The 22,624-nt window shown below is 47.5% G+C and overlaps 1 protein-coding gene across 1 annotated transcript in view; it reads left to right on the forward strand.

Moving 5' to 3' along the window:
* The window catches only part of FRK (fyn related Src family tyrosine kinase), a 74,017-nt gene extending 53,125 nt beyond the window's left edge, over positions 1-20,892 (forward strand). Inside the window, exons 7-8 of the mRNA XM_048492472.1 lie at positions 16,509-16,674; positions 18,109-20,892. Coding sequence (XP_048348429.1) covers positions 16,509-16,674; positions 18,109-18,320 — 378 coding nt within the window. The 3' untranslated portion in view covers positions 18,321-20,892. The remainder of the gene's footprint in view (positions 1-16,508; positions 16,675-18,108) is intronic.
* Positions 20,893-22,624: the final 1,732 nt, after the last annotated feature.

A 22,624-nucleotide genomic window follows, 5' to 3' on the forward strand; every position in this document is an offset into this window, starting at 1 on the left:
CCCCCCACCCCCCCCCCCCCCCACCCCCCCCCCCCCCCACCCCCCCCCCCCCCCACCCCCCCCCCCCCCCACCCCCCCCCCCCCCCACCCCCCCCCCCCCCCACCCCCCCCCCCCCCCACCCCCCCCCCCCCCCACCCCCCCCCCCCCCCACCCCCCCCCCCCCCCACCCCCCCCCCCCCCCACCCCCCCCCCCCCCCACCCCCCCCCCCCCCCACCCCCCCCCCCCCCCACCCCCCCCCCCCCCCACCCCCCCCCCCCCCCACCCCCCCCCCCCCCCACCCCCCCCCCCCCCCACCCCCCCCCCCCCCCACCCCCCCCCCCCCCCACCCCCCCCCCCCCCCACCCCCCCCCCCCCCCACCCCCCCCCCCCCCCACCCCCCCCCCCCCCCACCCCCCCCCCCCCCCACCCCCCCCCCCCCCCACCCCCCCCCCCCCCCACCCCCCCCCCCCCCCACCCCCCCCCCCCCCCACCCCCCCAGCAGTTTGCATCGACCCTCTAAAGCTGGAGGTGTAAAATATGTGGGCCCTTTTAAAATTATCCAGGGTCATCAACAAGTGGTAACTGCTGAACTGGACTTGCCTAAAGCATTGGAAATTAAAATTCATCCTGTTTTCCATTTGCAGCTTGCTGAAGGAAACAAGTTCCCTGGATGTCTGGCATCCAGGAGATGAAAGAATGCCTCCACCGATTCTGATTGGCGGCTCTCTAAGCATTATGAACTGTCTGACATTCTTGACTCTCGCATCTTTCGTAATCGCTTGCAATATTTGGTCTCCTGGAAAGGTTGTTTACCTGGGGCAGAATCAATGGATATTTTCTGAGCATGTAGAAAGCCCCTCGCCTTGTCAAACTGTTCCATCCAAGCTGCTTTACCAAACGAAGCGGGAGGGAGGCCTTAGAGGAGGCTATAATATGTCAGGAGGCCTATGTTTAGGGGTGCTTGGTGCAGCTTTTACTGTTCCACTGAAGAAGGAGGGTGGTAAGAGAGTTTAAAACTGTTTCTAACTGTCTTTTCTAGCTGCTGTGGAATGTCTGCTAGTCGCAGGTGTCTTCAAGGTCACGGACTGGTTCTCTCCATCGTTATCTGCATGCATTCTATGTGGGGCGCTCTTTCCCAGGATGGGGGTGGTAGCCTAGCCCTATAATTGCTGTGTGAATACTGAGTCCGTCATTCTTGGCTTTGCCAACTGCAGACCCATCATTTCAATAAACTGCTGTTCTACAACACGAGTTTGTCGTTTACTGGGGGTTCTGACAGCAGACCACAGCTCTTCCACAGCTCTTCCCAACACACTCCCCAGCTCACTCTGGGTTGACCATTCAGAGGCAACACTTTTTTTGTGGAGGTGGCTGCAGCCTGTTGTGACCCTTGAGTGGGAATCGGCAAGTTTGAATTCTGCTGTGTTAGGGAACGGTCGGGAATGTGTGCTACTGGTGGTTTGCTACTGTGGTTGGTTTTGGATTTTGACTGCGATCGCTGGCACAAGTTGAGACACAACTAATGCTGTCTCCAGAGGGACCTCTGTGAAGGGGCCAGGTAGAGGTGTCGCCTGGAAGGAGGCGGAAACATGGGACCTGGTCACGATCTGGGGGAGAGGTGCAGCACGCCTTGAAAAAGAGCTACAGGAACATCAATGTATTTGAGAAGGTGGCTGCATAATAGAGGATTCAGGGCCACAACTGGACCACCATCAAGTGCTACACAACGAGCAAGTCGCTGAAGCAGGATTTCAAGCGAGTGGTGCAGCATAACAGGATTTCTGGCAACCAGAGGAAGACCTGCCCCTTCTATGAGGAGCTGGACAGAATTGTCGGTGGCAACGTTAACATCAGGCCACCACCCATCCAGAGAGTCACAGAGTGTGATGTAGACAATGGGGGACTCTGTGCACCCCTTTTAGATGAATTGCATGGTTGGAAACAATCGACAACATTGACATCCACTCTTCTCCTCCAAGTCCTGTGCCATTTGGTAGTATATTCTGCAGGACAAGATACGAGTGTTCCTCCATGTGACTGTTACGAGCTTTCCCACCATTTGCAATGATGGCCTTGGGAAAGAGTGCAGCCTCAGTTGGGAGTGGGGAGCTTCCAGTTACAACCAATTTGGAATGTCATGGGCACAGGGCATACACTGCAGTAGTCAGTGCATGGGAGCCCGGGGGGGGGGGGGTGGCGGACAAGGGAAGGGTTTCTATGCATTATGTGCAAAAGAAGGGGACAGCAAAACACTCTCCTTCTGCGAAATGCTGAACATCATGAATTTTCCCACAGTGCAGGAGCTTCCGTTGATATGGGTGACCTCGACTGCATGTAGATAGATGAGGTAATGCTTCTGTGTAAGTAGGGATTCCTTATCCCTGTACCTGTGTATGGAAAAACGGTTCCTGCTGCTCGATGGCCTCCTTAGCACGAAAGTGTCACACAGGTTCCCTGGTTACCAGGGAGTGCGGGTTTGTTCACCACACGTTGAGGCGGCTAACATTGCGCCCTCTTGCGTATGTCCTTTCACAGCTGTTCTAGTGGATGAAGATGATCAGGACACATGTAGTCGTGCCCGCAGGGTCGTCGTAAGAATGAGACGAGACGCGGAGATATCATCTGGTGGAGAGAGCCAGCAGCAGGGAGCGCGGGATCCATGTGCCGTGAATCTAGCTACTCTGCTGTGCGCTAGTCTCTGGCACCTTTTATTAGGGTTTCATTGTGGGCGTGTAAAGGAGGCGGGTAAGGAGATGAGCGGGAGGTCGGGAGACCGGGAGAGCTGGAGATCATCATGTGAGGCATGATCTCATCGGGCTGCTACGTGCAGGAGGAAGTGTCTGCGTCTGGGTCTAATCCGCACCTGGGGGCAAGGGCCCATTGTCCCTTTGTCTGGGACACCCGGTGGTTGTGAGCCAGGTAGTTCATGACCTGTGACTCATCGGGGAATGGAGGATGGGGGGGAGCGGGTGCGACCAGAAGGCCGTAGTTGGGCCAGCATTCTAGCACTCTACCTACGGTGCTGCTGGGTCAGCGGCTCATCCCTACAACACGCAAATGCAGTCACCTTGGCAATTATCAAATGAGAGTGCCGCCAGCGCTGAGGGCATGGGTGAGTTCAGAAATAAAAAGGGTTCCCAAGGGTGCAGAGGAGGCAATGCACGCAATCAAGTTTCATTTCTTTTTTCTTTTCTGGAAAATAAAAATACCTCTAAAAGCTCTGTGAAGCAAAACCTTGGACAGTAGGAAATGCAGCTCAAGCCCAGTGTTGGCCATCATATTGAATTTACTAGCAGTGCATCCTTTTTCAGTAAAATCCCCATGACAGGGTACTTCCACTGACCTACAACAGTGAAAACTACTGCAGCATTTCCATGTCTTTATATGTTAACGTTTCCAATCTGTCAATGCAACGTAAAAGCATTCTGCCATCTGAAAACAAGATGCCCCCCCAAATAGGCTACACAAGAAGTCACACTGTGCAATTTTTGTAGCACATCAGTCCTTTTTGAGTGTTGCACTTGTGCATCTTCCTTTGACAAGTCAAAGCAGACTGTACCCATTTATGTAGATTCAATGGTTTTGTTTCACCTTCTGCCTTTATTGCCACCCAGTGTTTGTCCTCTCCCCCTCTTCTAATTTCTCACATTTGCAATCATGTCCTCCCCCACATTCAAATGTCCCATAGGGTGAGAGATGTGCTGCCCTCATGTGCAGTTGCATGCACATATTTACCAGTGGGGCAATTGTGCCGCTATGACTGGTGGACCTTGCAGTCAGCACGGGAAACACCACCTAATCAGCTTGCTAGCAGAGCACAAGGCATTATGGTCTGTGTGTAAGGATGGGGGTTAGTTTCTGCGCCTTCATCCTGTCCTTGGCAAATTCCACTTTTTGGGCTACGTGCCCGGGATGGTTACTGCCTTTAACCTTGCTGCGCTTATCTTATGTGTTTGAAACTTGTTTTCACTCTGCTGTGGGAATTGTCCTTGGGAGTTTGGGGAGGGGCTGGATTGTCCGTAAAAGCGACACCTTGAGCCCGGGAAAGTCAGAATCCGCATTCCGTGTAGTGTGATCGTTGAAGTTTATGAAATAAAAGAACTGAACTTAGTTGCTATATTTCGAGTCCTTTGAGGTTCCTTACATTATGCAGATTCTCTCAATTCTATCTTCGGTTTGATCGTGGTCAAGTACCATCCTTCATCCATTTTGTGGATCCCTGATGTCTACCAACATGCAGGGATTGACTGCTGAGAGCTCGTTGCCTTTGGAATGCGAAGAGACTGTGGTAGCCCCCAAAGAGGGTTCCCTCTCTTCCTTCCACACGACGGTCTCTGTGGAGGAACCAGCGGAATCGATCTCCCTGGTGACCCTCTCCAGGCCCCGGCTCAGCCGGAGCTTAGCCTTCCTCCAACTGCATGAGCAAGTGGAAGAAGTCCCCCTGATGGCTCGGCGCACGGTCTCGGCCGGACGCCTGAAAGTGCGTCAGGAATTTTACGATCCTGGTGGCGGGGTGTCGATGGACCGTGCTCCCCAGGAGCGGCATTTCACCACCCGCCAACATGTGGATTACAAACCGGTGATGCGAATGGTGAGGGAGGAAATCGGGGTATCAACCATCCATGGGGATACCCAGGAATCCCTGGAAAGATTTCTGGACCAATACCTCGAGGACCCTCCTCCTGAAGACCACTGGCAGAGCACCGGAGCGCGCCTGAAGGGGCTACGCATCCCTCCCACCACCCGGGACTCCCGAGGGAGGGAGGTTTGGATTTACCCTAAAAGGGTTCCAGAGTCCAGACTTACCTTTAGCGAGGAAGATGCCTGCGCCCAGCTGACCCTCCGGACTTAAAAGAGGAGGGCTTCGAGGGGGCGACTGCCATGCCTATTGAGGGTGCCGCACCCTTTTAGGATTCTCTCGGACCCTGCGTGAACTTGAGGCTGACTGTCCTGCCTGCACCATGAATGTCGCGGCCCCATTTCGGAGGCGGATCTTTGGGAACAGCTTTCGAATCCACTTGAGAGGGGCCAATAGCGGTGACTGGGAACAGGAGCAGGGAAGCCCTCAAAAAGGAAAAGCATAAGCCCTAGAGCTGGAGCGGGGGGAGCAAGAAGCGAGAAGCCCTTGAGAAGGTGAAGCGACTAGCCTTCGAGACGCTGGAACATGAACAGCTTGGCGCTGAGCCGTGGAAACAGGGGATTGTCCCGTGAAGAAGGGGTGTTCTTAGAGACCAATTTCTCAAAGACCTCACTTCCCGTGATCATGTTTTGGAACACTCCAGACTCGAGCTCCAGCGTCAACGCGAGTGCCTAAAAGCACTGGAAAATCAAGGAGAAGTCGAGGCGGCAATGCAACGCAGGGAACGCGATAGACTGCAGCGTGACCGGGAAGCTCTCACCCGCTGGGAGAGAGAGTTGGCGTCAAGAGAAGCATTGCTCCAGAGGGAGGTCGGAGAGCCTCGGGCGACCCTACCCAGCACCGGCGGCGCAGCTTGCCCGCGCTCGCCCATTGCCCCTATTCGCACCGTTCCGCGAATGGAGGCTCCCTTGCAGCAATGTAGAGCCCTACTCCCAGTGCAACCTCCGCCGCCTATCCCGCCGCCTATGGCACAACCACCTCCTGGACAGGTCCCTGCCCCAGCTCCACGAGTGGCGCCGATAGCCGGTAGGGGCTATCCTCGCCCTCACATCCCCGCGCGGTTTGATGGAACTGCTTCCAGGTTGCCATATTTTATCCTACAAATGGACGCACACTACCTTGAATTTGATGATCTCTATCGATCCGAAGCTGAGAAAGTGCGAGACATCGGATCAGTGTTGGATGGGGATGCTGCGGAATGGTTTGTGGAATTACATGAACTAGGAGGGGCCCCTGAACTTCAAAACGTGGCGGCGTTACTCCAAGGTTTTCGACTACGCTTTCAGGATCCGGAGGAGGTGAACAAGGCCATTAAGACTATTAAAACCCTCAAGCAGGGTAACAAAACCTTTGCAGAATTTGCTCGAGAATTCCGTTTAGCCGCGAGCAAACTCCCAGATTGGCCCGAACGCATGAAGTGCGAATACTTCCACGATGCTATCGACTCGGAAATCTGCACCTGGGTAGATATGGTGCGTGAACCACAAACCATTGCTGAGTGGATTACAACTGGCAACCTTATTGCGGCCCGACTTACCCGTTCCAAGATGGGGAAAACCGCCACCAGCAAGCCTCCTGCCAAGCCTGCAGTGGCTGCCACAACCCCGCCGAAGAAGGCGGGTGCAGGACCTCCTGCAGCCGAGTCTACCTCCGATCGTCGCCGCCGCCTCAGATTATGCTTATATTGCGGGGGTTCGGGCCACATGGTGGCCAATTGCCCGAAAAAACAAAAGGTGCCCTTCCACGGCTCACCATCGCGGAAGTCGGCTGGCCGCGAACCCCGCATAGAAAACCAAGGACCTCGAGGGTTACCCCAAAGGGAGCTGACCAAAGCCGCCCTGTGAGGGAGCGAGCCCAGAGATGTCGATGACACCGAACATGAAGGGGTGAGCCTTTCGTCTGGCCCCGCGGAAGAGATCCCAGCGCCAGATCTCGCGGTGGAAGGTGAAGAGGAGCCCCCATAACTATTATGACCACTTTGACCAATGCGTCCAAGCACACTCGTATTCCACCATGAGCACTTGTGGACTCAGGTTGCCCCCCCTGCCTTATCAGGCCTCAGGTAGCAGAGCCGTTAGGGCTTGAGCGATATAGCATTGTGCCAAACCCATCCCCTTCACCCAAATGGATGGCAGCCCATTAAGGCACCCGGGCGGGCTGACCCGTTTCAAAACCCAACCAGTGCTCCCTACGATCGCTGAACACTTTGGGAAAGGCATTAGCTTCATCCCGCCGCAGCTCCAGTCACCAAACATCCCATGAGTGTTGGGGATGCCCTGAAAGCTTCTCTCCCATGAACCCACCATCTTCTGGGGAATAGCAACGCATAGTCCGGTTCACCCGATCCTCCTTGTGGGGATCACATGCATGAGGGGGAGCCACCGTGTGAGTCCAAAGAAAACCCGATGAACCCCAGCCAATGGCCCACCGACATCACCCAGCGCTTCGGGAGTTGGCGGAGGTTCCCAAACAGTACTGGGGATTTTAGCCAAAGTCTTTGAAAGAACAAAGAGTCGCGATCAACTCCCCCCCATAGGAGGACACAGACTGTAAAATCCCTCTTGGTCCCAGGGGTGCAACTTCCCAAAGTGGGAATTAAGAATATACGGATAGAGCCCCACCCGAGGAGGAGGAGCTTAGTGCCTTTCTCGATAAGAACCTGGCTTCGCTGGTTTATTAGCCCGGGCCACCAAGAGCACCACGCAGCCCGTTTCTGTTTGTAAAGAAGGGATGGGACCCTGTGACTTTGCACTGATTATAGATGGTTTAAACGCTGTCTCTCTCTTCGAATAAGTACCCCTTGCCCCTGATCAAGGACCTACTCGATGCGTTGGGGAAGGGGCATATCTCACAAAGCTGGATCTGAGAGGAAGCATATTACCGAGTCTGAAGATGCGGCTGGAAGGATTTGGAACGCTTAACAGCGTTCAATGTCTGAGAATTGTGGTCCAATATAGATACTGTGTATTAGCCGGGTTATCCGAGGAACCCCAGGGGCTTTCATGTCGCTCATTAATGGCGTCCCTACAAGATTTTCTGTTGTTCAAAGGGAGTGAAGGTGGTGTATTTGGAAGCGATGTCCTTATATATTCCCCAAGCGGTGGAAGAGCATGGCTGACTGGTCGGAACAGTTTTGCAATGTCTGCTCGACAATTCCCTGTTTGCAAAACTGTCCAAATGTGCCTTTCATCAGACCTCCATGGATTACCTTGGCTATCGGATCTCTCCAGAGGGCCTGGAAATGGATCTGGCAAAAGTGGCAGCAGTGGTGAATTGGCCTGTCCCCACCACCTGCAAGGAACTTCAATCTTTTCTAGGTTTTTGCCAATTTCTATCGAGATTTCATTCCCCAGTTTGCCAAAATTGGCCTACCGCTCACAGACTTGCTGTGAACCAAGGGGAAGGGACCTCAGGCATCCAAACCCGGGGCTTCCCTCTCCTGGTCCCCAGATTGTCAAAAATCGTTTCAAGCTCTTAAAACTGCCTTCACTACAGAGCCAATTTTGAAACACCCAGATCCCGCTTTGCCCTTCATCGTACATGTCGACGCTTCGGATAAAGCCTTGGGAGCAGCTCTCTTGCAGAAAAAATAAAAATAATAAACTTGTGCCACGTGTGCTTATTTATCGAAAAGCTGTGGTCCTGAACTTAACTTGGGGACTGTTGGTGATAAAGAAAGCGGCTGCTTGCCATCAAAGGAGAATGACCCTTGAGTACTGATGGCGACATTGGCTGGAAGGTGCCGCCCGCCCTTCCAAGTTTGAGGTCGGACCATAGAACCACCTGGTGGCTTTGTCTACCCGCTCAAAATGTTGGCCAAACGGTTGAGAGATGGGCTGATTTCTTCTCCAGGTTCAACTTCGATCAGTCCATTTTTTCCCTGGTAATAGCAACAAGCTGGCTGATGCTTTGTCCCGCCTACCTACAGTGGGCGGATACTTTCCCTACATACACCATGCCTGCGCCATACCATCCTATACGCCCTCCCAATTGGGATTGGCGGTCACCCGATCCCAGACAGCTGCATCCCGGCACCCCAGCGAATATACGGACGTTGTATCACCATTTCTACATGCCACTTGGAGGAGGCGATGGACTGACAGGAAGTTCGAAGGAGGAATCCGACCCCGTCCTGCAATTGCAAGGGGGAGTCTGGAAGCGGGGGGTGACTGTTGGTATGTCCCACCCAACCCCTACGTGAAAGCAGAGTTCTCCTGGCGGAGGCCATGGCGGCTTCGCCAAGCCTAGGACATTTCGGATTTTTTAAAAGCGGCTCCCACTTGCTTAGGCGGCAGTTTTGGTGGCGCACCATGTGCAAGCAAGGAACAATTGAAGCGTACATAAAAGGGTGCCTGAAAACGTAATGTCTCGCGGAGGCTAAAGGCCATCCCTGGTAAAAGCCCATGGATTATTACACCCCATTCCCCGGCTGCCAAACCCTGGCAGAGTGATATCCATGTGGACTTCATCCGCGGATCTCCACTGAGAGGAGCCCACGGGAATACAGTTTTATGGGTGGTGGTGGACCTTTTTTTTTTTCCAAACAAGAGCATTTTTGTTTCCATGCAACCCCACCATTCCCTTGAAGCCCAAATTAGCCAAATTGTTCATCCAACATGTCTACCGTTTGCACTGCGTCTGGCGGAGAGAGTGATCTCCGACCTGTGGCCCCCCAGTTCCATATCTAAGTTTTGGAAAGCATTCCTGGAGATTTTGGGAACCGCCTCGGCTGTCGCTGCTCCGTACCACATGCAAAGTGACGGCCAGACCGAACGGACCAATAGAACGCTAGAGCAGTACCTACGTTGTTACACCAACTATCATCAAGATAACTGGGTTGAACTTCTCCCCTTCGCTGAGTACACCTATAACAACGCAGTCCATAGTAGCACCAACAAAACACCATTTGAGGTGGTGTCGGGCCGTTCGTTTCCCCCGTTACCCCAACTCCCCAATCGTGCGCTCCAACCCCCTGACTTTGGTGACTGGATCCAGTCTCTGGCTGAAGGCTGGAAAACTGTTTCCTCCTCGCTCTCACAAGCACAGGAAGCTCAGAAAAACCAAGCGGACAAACGTAGAATGGATTTTCCTCTGCAAGTGGGGGCATGGGTTTATTTGTCCACCAGAAACCTTAGGGATGTGCACAAATATTCCAAGCTAGGCAAGAAATTCATAGGTCCGTTTCGGATCACCCAGGTGATCAATGGTGTGACTGCTCGTTTAGAGTTGCCCAATTCGCTCAGTAACGTTCACCCTGTATTTCATTCTAGCTTACTCAAGCGGGCTCCAGATTCAGATGCCTGGCACGACCCAACGGAGGTTCCCCCGCCGGTGATCGTTGATGGCCACAAACACTACGAAATCGATGCTATCCTGGACTCTCGTTATATTCGCAAACGTTTGCAATATTTGGTTTCCTGGGTGGGATATCCCTCGGGCCATAATCAATGGGTGTATGTAGAAAATATTGACGCCCCCCCCTTTGATTTCTGCTTTTCATAAGGCTTTTCCTCATAAGCCGGGTGGGGAGGGGGCTTTCGTGGAGGAGGTGGAGTGTAAGGATGGGGGTTAGTTTCTGCGCCTTCATCCTGTCCTTGGCAAATTCCACGTTCTGGGCTATGTGCCCGGGATGGTTACTGCCTTTAACCTTGCTGCGCTTATCTTATGTGTTTGAAACTTGTTTTCGCTCTGCCGTGGGAATTGTGCTTGGGAGTTTGGGGAGGGGCTGGATTGTCCGTAAAAGCGACACCTTGAGCCCGGGAAAGTCAGAATCCGCATTCCGTGTAGTGTGATCGTTGAAGTTTATGAAATAAAAGAACTGAACTCAGTTGCTATATTTCGAGTCCTTTGAGGTTCCTTACACTGTGAATAATTAACAGTACTGACCACTCGCAGTGCCACACAAATGGGGGAGTTCCTGGGGCACAGGTTACAAAGTTCCCTTCACAGAGGGAGCTGTAACCACTGTTTGCATGAACCACTGCACGCTAACCAACACCTGGAGGACATTGCCGAGGAAGGTGCAACCCAGCTCCTCAGCCCGTCGAAGTCCGCTGTTGTTTTTCTCATGCAGGGAACACAATGCTCTTGGCCAATGCACTGGAACTGGCTATACATTTCTTCTCTGCCACTCAGTGAATATGGCAGATGCTTGGTTCCGAGGGCACCAGCATTGACTGAAGTTGCCCCCCAATGTCGATGCCATAATTTTTCTACCTTGGGAAGGCCAGCATAGCCAGCTGGCACCCTCCTTTCTTGTGAAAGTCAGACCTCAGCCCAGCCACCCTGGCTTCCCACAACCACAATTAAGGTGTCCAGTGTAGGATGCTGGTCAAGATTTTGTTTGAGCACAGTACAAGTGCAATGGACAGGCAATTGAATAATTTTGTAATTATTTAGTTTGTTTCACACAGCCCATTTTGGTGACACAAAAGCGCTCACCCCTCAGATGCCAGGACCACTGGGGATTGTAGTTACCCCGGGAAGTGCCTGATTGATCAGCTCATTCTCGCAATGTACTGTGGACAATTCATGCTGCAAAGCGGCAACACACAAGTGGAAAGAAATGTAACCTCTGGCCATGCATTACTGACCCCTCTTACAGAGGCTCTGGGTGCAGTTGTCATGCCTACTCCATGTGATCACTGTGGGCTACAGGATAGGCATGAGGAATGCAGACCCTGTAATTGATCAGGCTGCCATCTAGGGATTGGAATTTCGGAACCCAGCTAGTGCCACCTTCACCCAGCACTAAGCAAGAGAGCTTGTTGTCCACATGGATAAGAAGCTATCTCACTGGGTGAAGGCAGCTTTTGTAATAGTGCAGATGAAGTGCTAATTGCCTGGTTCTGAAAGAACCGATCCCCAGAATGCCACTAGGGGAGGCTAATTAGCTACCCACCCCAAATGTTGTAAAATGAAGAACAGTCACCAAATGGTGGGAGGGCTTCACCAGCAACAGCAACAGGACTTGGCTGGCCGGCTTCGCTTCCCCTCTCCGCACACGAACAAGCCATGCCACCATGCCTGATTCCCTTAGAAAAGTTAATCCTTGGATTTTGTAAAGAAGCATGTTTTTATTAACATGGTCAAAATGCACTTCACAAACATCGAAACTGAAAAGCGGGCTGAAAAAGTGTTGCACGTTAGCAAGCCTGGCCAAGGCAGTCAATTAGAATGTGCTGGGGAAGTGGGCTTACAGGGATTCTGTGAATGGGCCGGTATGGGCTGAGGAGCGAGTTTGTGGGGTCCAACAGAAGAACCAAGAGGTGGCTCGAAATATGCTTTTTTCCTGCACATAGGGTTCAGCCCCGGCTGATGAAAGAATCCACATACCTGCTCCGCATGATCCATGAACCAGACCACCCTCCTGAACAATGCAACCTTCACTGCCAGGCAGAACTCATGCACAGCATCCGCAATAGTGGTCATGCCAACACCTGATTGCTCCTGGACCTCGTGGAAACTGTTGGGGCTGGCCAGATACCAGATGGCCATGCCAATTAGCATCTCCACCAGCAACGCTTCCCACATGTTGGTTCGCTGGGACTCCAGGAAGGGTCTGAGGCTCTCGGCAATCCTTATGATTGTTATATTGGTATAATGTATCTGTTTATTATGTTGTTAGCTGCCCTGACCCCTTCGGGGATAGGGCAGGGTATAAATATAAGGTGAAATGAAAAATGAAATGAAGGTCCTTCTGCCCATTCTGAAATTCCTCACCCATTCCTCATCACCTCAAGAAGACATGACACAATTCTCCCACCAGCCCCTGGTCCTAGGTGCGTAAATAGAGTAGTGAGAGTGCTGAGGAGCTGTCATGAGGGCAAGCCATGCAACGTTGCTTATTCACTGCAGAGTGAACAGATGCCGGGGCCATTAGTGACTGGAAGCCAGCATGCGCAGCAAGGGCCATGTCCATGAGACTGGCAATGTGTGCCACGAGTGCCAGGAAAACAGCCAGCAGCTGCTCCACCTCTGGATCTGAGCGCATGCTGAAGAGCAGTGGAGTACCAGGTGCAACGCAATGGTAGTTGGTAGCTCACTGCATTTGCTTCTACGGGAAAACCTCCATGTAGTGCTTCCGCGGGCTTTCAAAATTTGAAAAGCGGGGCAGAGACTCAAGCTCCCATGCCATGGCTGCAGCCAATCAGAACCCCCCTCCAGTGATTCACAAAGCAGGGAGGAGACATTCATTCAGTCTCCCTGCAACCAAACGTTAGCCATAGGACAGTGGGAATCTTTGCGCATGTGTGGAAATGTTTGTAGTGTAAATCCAAAAGAACCGTGCTCATGCGAAAGAGATGTGAATGTTTCATCCCCGTCTTAACTCAATTCCTTAATAGAAACGTACAGCTGTGCGAAGGGAGGAACAGGGATAAAATTATCCTGGAATTTACAATCCCGGTTCTACCCCGGTGTAGTTATGCAGTGTGGAAAATGCCTCTAAACACTATTTTAGCAATGATGTTGTTATAGTCACATAGCATATGCTTCTACCAAGGCAGTAGCTAGGATCTCTGCCCCTTTCCCTATGAACTATGTTACAATATTGCTTTTAAAAATGAAATATATTTATTTAGTGGACCAGGACATTTGTGAAATTGTTACTTGGGACTACTACACTGGCATTACAGGAGTATAAGTAGATCTAGAGACAGAAGTTCCCCTTTGTGTACATTTGAAGCTAGAATGCAATAGATAGTCCCATTAATTTAAACAAAATATGTATAGGATCAGAGGACCATATATTTTAAAAAGAACCATTAAGCTTTTTATAAATGAATGTACATATTCTATATTGAAAGCTCAATATTTAGAAAATCAATTCAGCTGTTTTAAAATGGCCCTACAAGTCAATAAAGTAGAATAAAACATGCCTTATAAGTGGAATAATATTATACCAGCATCCCCAGGATTCATTTAAGAATTGAGAAATATCTGAAAGCATTTCCAAGTAATAGAAAATAAAAAACCTTAAGAAGAAGTTTTGTGGAAGAGGCTAACCTCAGAAAACCTAAATTACATGTAAATAATTTTCCATTTATTCCCCAATGCCTGTGAGCTTTCTTTGCCTAAATTAATTGGTGGCACTTTGAACCAATATATCAATTAACATCTCTCAGAGTCTGTATTTTTAGTCCTAGAACTGTTTAAAAGATGATTATCAAAGTCAATGGCCCTTTGGTGCCAGCAATTAATCACTAAACAAAGGTTCTCCAATGCATTAGCTCCTGCTGTCGCCTTGTCTTCTTATGAAGGCCAGACATGAGTCCTCTGACTGTGGTGCCAGCAAGAGGCATGTGCTGCTGTCATTGCCAAATTCTAGATTTGCATTAGTAAGCCCCAATTAATCAAGCTCATCTCAATATTTCATGTGCAGTTGGCAAAACAAGGGCTGGGAATGAATGAACAAAGATTCTGTCTCCCAGGCTTCGTTTGGCAAAGGACATTGCTAAATCCAATTGGAGCAAGCACTGATTTTACATAACGTAATGTAATATAGTTACTAATGGGGGGAAGATAGCATGGTATAGCCTGATCCCATCAGATCTTGGAAGCTAATCAGGGTCGGCATTCCCTGCCTGGTGCCGCTGCCTCCTGCAGCGCAAGAGGCAGCAGCACCAGGCAGGGAGACCACCAAAGGGAGACTACCAAAGATGATTTTACTGAGGATGTCAATGACAAAGAACCTTGGCTTCACACTTGCCTGTAAACTGTATACATGCTACAAGGGTCAATTCTATCAGTCACAGACCAGAAAAGGGATTTGGGCGTCTTTGTTGATAGTTCCATAGGAATGTCAACTCAATGCATGGCAGCTGTGAAAAAGGTAAACTATACGCTGGGGATAATTAGGAAAGGAATTGATAATAAAACTGCAAAGATTGTCATGCCCTTATATAAAGCACTGGTGCGACCGCACTTGGAGTACTGTGTTCTGGTCTGTGACTGATAGAACTGACCCCTGTATGTGTGTATGCTTGGATTTTTTGCCCCTATGTGCATTACCTTACATTTTGCTACATTGAACTGCATTTGCCATTTCTTAGCCCACTCACCTAATTTATCAAGGTTCACTTGGAGCTCTTCACAATCCTTTGTGGTTCTCACCACCCTACATAATTTGATATCATCTGCAAACTTGGCCACCACACTACCCACCCCTGCTTTCAGGCCATTTATGAATAGGTTAAAGAGCACTGCCCCCAAAACGGGTCCTTGAGGGACACCACTCCCTACATTTATAGCTCTCAATTTTTTATTTTTCATTGTGAGAACTTCCCATTTACATCCACCTTCCCATTTACATCCACCTTTTGCTTCCTGTTTCTCAACCAGTTTCTAATCCATTGGAGGACTTCCCCTCTTGTTCCTATAAGGGAAAGGACAGTGGGGGGAAGAGAAAAAAAGGTCTGTTGAAGAGCTAAGGACTTTAGTATCTTAAAGATAAGATCTGGGTTGGGGAATGTAAGACATACTTTCTTCTTGTCCTGCTCTGGAAAGGTGCTCACAGGAGTTTTCCTGCCAAAAGTTCCAACTGTCACTTTCAGGGTTCACTGAACAGCTACCAATGGGTTTTTGTACTTTTGATGCAGCATTAATATGGTGCTTTTACTTAATTTCTTGTCATTTTGTGTTTTCCCCATCTTTATAATTTATAATAGACTATTCTTTAACTGCTCGGCTGGTCATCGTTCAGACATGTAGAGAAATCTCTCTGAGGGAACACAAAATTAACCCCTTTCCCTCTGCCAGAAAATAGAAAGCAGGCACCAGAGGTTCTTTAAAGTAAAATGATGAACAAGAGGTTTTTATTTACATACACCAAAGGGGAAATGTTTTTTGGCAGAGGAACAACTTTTCATAAATAAGAGGCTGGCATAGTGTATCCAAGTAGTTAGTAAGAATTTAAGTTTGGCTCAGGTCTTCAAGATATTACATTCAATTTATTTAAAATATATAAAAACACCAGTTTAGGTGATTCTATTTTCAGTTCTTACTGTTGTTTCCAAAGACCTTCCTTTTACCTCAGGTAAGTATGTCAAGACAGTTCCTTGAAACACTAACTTCTAGACAACCCTCTCCAATAAATTTGTTTAACCTACACATTGCTTAAAAGATGAGGAATTCCAGCTAACCCTCAGGAAATCAATCTCTCTTTTTGTCTGCCTCAACTCATAAGCTTTCCTGCTTAATATCTGAGTGAGGTTTCCCTCAAACAACCAAGCAACCCATGTGTTTATTGAGTGTCACTGTTGTTTGTTAGTTTTCACCAGGAATGTAGTAAAGATTCTCCTTTTAATCTGACCCTCCAGTCTCTCAAACAGAGTAGTTTAACCAGCTTAGAATGGAGCCCAATCAGCATACAACCATTTACCAGCTTTCAAACCACCAGAAAATGGAGACACACACATATGCATCCACTCTGGCACTCAGATTAGAACTCCTTCCAAAATCTCCTCACACAGCCTTTAGAAACCTGCCTTTTGCAGCCAGCCAATCACAAGCAGTCCTGGCTTATCTCCTTGTAGACTACAAGTTCTGTTGCAGAAAATAAGCTACTTGTTAGTAATGTCACAGGGAATATTCCCAAATGTTTATCCCTGATCCTTCAAAACCTCTACCCAGATTTATCACATATATTTGGGACAGCTTTCAGTGCCTAAGGCTGTGGGGCATATAAGTTTCTTCCCAGTATTCCTGTGCTATCTTGAGTATCTTTCCTACTTCTGTTTCTGATGTTAGTTCAATGCTAACTTTACTACTTCTTTCTTAGTGTGGGATTTGAACATAGCATATCAAATGGAAAGGCCCCTAATAATCTAATCCTTCAAATCTAGCAGTTATAATTTGACACTAGATTGTTGTTGTTTTGTATGCAATAGCTGGAAAATGAAAATGTATATGAAGCCAAACATGAAACAAAGCTACCTGTGAAATGGACAGCTCCTGAAGCAATTCACTCCAGTAAATTCAGCATTAAATCTGATGTGTGGTCATTTGGAATACTTCTCTTTGAAATAATAACATATGGAAAGATGCCTTATTCAGGTGAGTGATTTGTACTAAAAGAATATTTTTGATGTCTTTTCTTCCTGATTATTCTTTTTCATTCAATGGATTTGTAGGTCTGGCAAGATCTTAAATGGGGTGCTGTGTGGTTTCCGGGCTGTATGGCCGTGTTCCAGCAGCATTCTATTGCCTTCGACAATACAAGATCTTAAATGCTGCCTGTGTAATAAAATATTCTGAATGGCACATATTTTGTGGATTGGAACATAATTCATAGCTATTAAAAGAAGCCAATCGGGTACTCAAACCAGTGGATTCCAGTCTTCATGACTTGCTTAGCTGGAACCAGTTCAGTTTTTCTTTGGTCTTTTATCTAGCTGAACATCTTTCTAAGGCCATTTCCGCACGGCCTCCTTCCGCCCCCACGCCGCCAAGAGTGCGGGCGGCGTGGGGGCGCAAGCCCGTTTGCATGCAAGCATGCGAACGGGCAAAGCGGAGGCGACTCCACATCGAGCCGCTTCTCTTCGCCGCTTACATCTTCATCGGGCCAGTCGCCTGCCGCTTGTTGGTCGCCAGAGTTCGCTTCGATGCTGCCCTCCGACTCCCTGGAGGTCGAGGACAGTGTGTATGGGCCGGGCACCTGCAGCAGGCTTACTCTGCACACCGCGGAGTGGGCGGAGACGGAGACAGCCGTCTTCCGGGCAGTTCGCGACCGGGCCGCCGGAAGACGCCTTCCCCAACAACAACCCCTTTAAAGGGTTGTTGTTTAGGGTGGCTTGACGCTACCCTGGGGGGAGGGAAGAGCATTCAGGTCGCCGCTGCTGCGTTGCAGCAGCGGCGCCTGTGCGAACGGCGGCCTGGGGGCGGCGTTTTTACCGCCCCCAGGCCGTCGTATATGGGCTGTGCGGAAGCGGCCTAAGTTAATCATATGCTTTTTACCAAGGTAAGAAGAAAGTAAAAAAGCAGGATACTTTATCAGTCCTTCATGACCTGGGACTGACATATCTAAAGGATCACTTCTCTTGATATGCATTTCTGTAAAAACTGCAATAATCTGATCAAAGTCTACAGAGCCTGCTATCTTGTACCTATCATTTAGTTTTCCCATTTTTGTATGTTATGTCTCATGTTGGCTTTTATTGGATTGGTTTCTAACTTTGCAATCCAACCTTATTACACTATTAAATGTTGTATACAGTTCCTACTACATTGTTTTAAATTTTGTAATCTGCCTTGAATTTCAGTGAGAAAGGCAGACTGTAAATAAACAAATAAATAAATTATGCCTAGTAAAGGTTTTTGATTGATTGAAATAAATAAAAACATTAAATGAACACAGGGATTTTAGAAGCTGAAAATTCTACAAGGGAATATATTTCAAATCAATGATATTGGTGGGATCCTGACCCAGCTCCAATTTAAATGAGCACTCTACATGTGTTACAATATCAGTATTTTGAAACTCCATTCTAGGTATGATGGGCCCTCAAGTAATCCAGAAACTGGATCAAGGGTACAGAATCCCTCAGCCAGAGAACTGTCCTCAAGAGCTGTATAACATCATGCTGCAATGCTGGAATGTTGAACCCCAAGAACGACCAACTTTTGAAACATTGCACTGGAAACTGGAAGATTATTATGCAGATTCTACGGCCTATATAGATTCAAACGATTTTGTCAGATGAACTGCAAAACATCCCTACTTATGTCACCCAAATAACGATCCCCCTTTAGAGAATGTTTCCATTTATCATTTGATTTCCTTCTGCAGAACATGTATTTCCAACATCCTCTGCCAGAAAATAACTCTTAGTGATATATATCTCTAGCATCTGATTCATGCAGCAGATGAAACAGACTCTTATTTTGAAAGAGTCTTTCATGACATGAAATTTGGTAGGGTGCTACAAGTTATATCAGATGGAAGCCCCATTCAAAGACTCTGATGAATCATGAACTCCAAGCTGTTATTTGGTATCCCATGCCCACTGTGCAGTGAAGATAAAAGTTAAAAAAGACATTATGAGAATATATCAATTATACTGGTGTACATAATACGCTCAGGGCAACCCACTGATCATGATACCATATGCCAATGGCACATCCATGGCAGACAGATATGGAAGCACCAGCCATTCACCAGGTAAGGAGCAGGCAATAACAATAATGAAAGGACCCACAAGTGCACAATCGTAACATGTATTCCACTCGTTTCCCCAGTAGTTCATTCTGGAAAGGCACTGGTATGGCAAACAGTCCATGGGTTTGAGTGCCATTCATGAAGACAAAGAAGCATAGTGGAAATGCAGAGCTTTTACAAATCCTAGTTCCTTGGCTTGAGCCATGCTTATTCCTGCTCTGTGTGCCAGTCATTTTGGATGGCATGTTCCCCTACACCGTCCCATAAATGCAGTTGAATGCTAACTGCTGAAAACCCCACAGGACAGTAGCTAGATGCACTCTAGTCACTGTAGCTGTTGGTCATGTTGCTGGCTCACCTCATGATTGGCTTTGCATTATGAACTGAGTCTATCCTGGCTTCTGCCCTTTGTTAGAAGGCTTCTGGCAAAGAGTCTAAAAAGAGATGTCTAGATTGCAATGAATAATGTTCCACAATAGCAATGAATAACAATAGCAATGAATAACATCATCTAGTTTTTCCATGTGGTGGGGTGCACCTTGTGGGACACATGGCCCAGCTCTGGCATCAACACTTATCTATCCCTCGTGGGAAGTGCAATGAAATTTTGTCTGCAGTGTCAGCTGGAACAGCTCCATAGGTTTCTGATCCTGCAAGAAAACAGGCACTATTAATGTGATTATTCGCTGCATTATATTGGGTGATATAACTGGAGAATACCCAGGTTTGTGATTGTGCTTCCTGTGTCCCCACATGCAGTAGGGGTTATGGCAGCATTGTGGTGACAGTGGGGTGCAATGCTGCTGGCATATCTGAAACAAGAGCTTTTCCTTTATATACTACATACTACTAGCAGCTATTGAAGTAGGGAGAGAGGGTTGATGGAGCAACAAATAGAATGGTGGGGGTCATAGTTGCAGAAGTCACAGTTTGGGGCATCTCTCCCCCTCACTTGCCTGGGTGGGGTGCCTTCTCCTGCAGCCACAGTTGCAAGAATAGAACTTTTTCTTTGGGTCTTTGGGTCCTGAGGTGACCTGAGAGATGTCTGAGCAAAGTAGTGTTAGTCAGATGCAATAACAAGATTGTTTCTATCTCTTGGGTGTCTCTTGTTCTTGAAGGTGTCACTGGGAGGCCATTGCTTTTCCCTTCTGTTTGTAGTGTGCAAGGATATGCCAGGATTATAGCTAACATAATATTGATGCCAGAGACTGGGGAGACTTATTGTGCCAACTGTACCCTGCCCAGATATTTTGGTGATGGGGGAGGGGGAAATAAGTGTACAGGAAATAAATAAACAAACCCCAGTCTGTCCCCTGACATGCTCCTGTCACCACCCATTTCTACACTAGGGCTACATTTATACCAGCTGAATACCAGTGAAGCTTGGCACTGCTGTATCATCAGAGTCACTTTGATATTCTTTGAGGTATCTTGGAATTATGTATCCTAAACCATTCTGAGGGCATTGAATTAGCAATGAATCTTAAGAAATTAATATTTATTAACACTTGTGATGATGCAACAAGATTGTGATGGCAGTAGCTTCAGAAAATGGACTGGATTTTTAAAAATCTCTATACTGTTCAATGACAATAAGTAGAAGAATTTATTATTTAAACCACAGATAGCAAAAAAATGCAAATGATTACGTGATAGCCTGTTACACAACAGGTTTTGCAAGATTGTGTTTCTGTATAAAACTGATAGCTTGTTACTCTTCATAATCTGCTGCTTATCAGCTAAATCCCATGAGTCGGTTATTATGAAGGAACTTGATTGCTGTTATGCGCAGCAGGATCTGTGCATCAGTGTATTTTCTTTTTTCTCTTTCCTTTTCTCTGAATATCCTAGGACTACAATTTTGGCTAGGCTACGTAAATTTGCTCCAGAGAAAAATAAAGATACATATGGAGAAAACATCAATATTCGGTAGAAATAAAATGATTTTTAAAAGAAATGTCTGCAATTATCTGTTTTAGCATCAGATGATAAATCTCAGTTGAAAACTTTTAACTGGAATTTGTAATCCATGTATTAAAAATTGTAAAGATGAATGTCCCAGACCTTGCTTTTATGTACGTGACCTAAGAACATGCCTAAATCCTACACGGATTAGATCTGGGCACCAGCAACTCAACCCAGCTGCTAACGTCTGCACTGATGATGTTTGGATTCTGGCAAAGTATTCAAGGCTCCTGACTGTTGCTTTATGAAGTTGCTACCTGAAGTGATTAGATCGTACCTGTGGAGTGGGGTGGGGGGGTGGGGGGGTGGGGAATGAAAAGAAAATTTAGAGCAATTAACAGCATTATGCAATGGGGTTTTTTAATTTTAGTTGCAGGCAAGTTATGAGCTAGGTAATTTCTGCTTTAAACATCAGACGTTGGACATTGGTAAAGTGAACTTACTTATGTGCTTACTTATGGTAAAATGTAGGCCTACATTGAATTACCGTATATACCGGCGTATAAGACGACTGGGAGTATAAGACGACCCCCCCACTTTTCCAGTTAAAATTTCCAGAGTTTGGGATATATTCGCCATATAAGAGTACCCGGCGTATAAGACGACCCCAGACTTTACAGATGATTTCCCAGGGTTCAAAAGTAGTCTTATATGCCAGTATATACAGTAGGTTTTTATTTCAATCCATTTTGTAATAATTCCTATTTTATATGACAGATAACTTCTAGACTTGATTCACATGGAACATCAAGGCTATCATTTCCAGTCTGAGTGTACTTTAAGCTTGGTTGAACTCCCTGAACTCGGTTTCTGAGTCCTTTTGTGATCAAGGCACTGCCAAAGCAATCTGTTACCCTTGGTTTTCCCTGAAGGACCATTGAATAAAATAATGTATTCAGTTATGAGAAATAAGAGATTTTGTTTAACAAAGTGGTCTCACTTTTTTGTCTGTCTAACAGAATATGACAGAGAAAAGTTAGATTTTTCTTCAGTGTTCAAGTGGTTTTAAAAATGTCCTCATGAAAGTTATGCAAAAACACCTTTTATTTTATTTTAAGTAATGAAGCTTATTTTAAGTAATGAAGGAACTTTTTTGAAATGGGAAATAACATCATTGTTCCCCTTTCTCTAATGTCTTCTTGTCTATAATGGGTAAACTGCATATGCTGGGTCAATGATCTGCTTACTGTCACAGGGAAGAATGCTTGACAAGGACTTCCTTATACACAAGATTCCCCATCTGCATTCTGAAGAGATATAATTCTAGAAGAGCGGTACCAAATGTCCTGCTGCCTTTCCAAAAACAAGCAGCCTAGTTTAATCAAGCAGCCTAGATGGACTCTGGTCTGATCCAGCAGGCTAATTCTTATGTTCTTATGTTCTTAATTAAATAGAACCTAGTCAAGCAGAAATGAGGAGTAAGTCGGAGACCCTACATGGAGTTCTGAACTGCCCCCATCCCCAACTGTACCCTTCAGCTGCTTTTGAGACTGATACAGCATGGGGGATCTTCTGTGCAAAGTAAAAAATAAATAAAGATTCATTATGCATGTTCAACCCAGCTCCAATTTGTTAAGACAGATTGCAAAGTTGGGTGACATTTCACCACTTCTGGAGCCCTTAAGGCTTTTGCAGCTGCAAAATAAAAACGTTAAAAGAGGCGGGGGTTGGAAGTGGAATGGGTTTATTTCCAAAGCCAAACAAATGATTAGCATGTACATAAAAGTTTTATTGGTAATCAAAATAGGCAGCCTGTAGGATAGCCAAATGCATCCTTAATGGATTTGGAATATACCTTTGGATGTACTTGAAATTTAAATTTAATATTTATTGATTTATGATATTTATTTGTGATATTTACATTCCACCTAATACTTCTTACTG

The sequence above is a fragment of the Sphaerodactylus townsendi genome, linkage group LG01 (assembly GCF_021028975.2).
Source record: "Sphaerodactylus townsendi isolate TG3544 linkage group LG01, MPM_Stown_v2.3, whole genome shotgun sequence".
Classification (NCBI taxonomy): domain Eukaryota; kingdom Metazoa; phylum Chordata; class Lepidosauria; order Squamata; family Sphaerodactylidae; genus Sphaerodactylus; species Sphaerodactylus townsendi.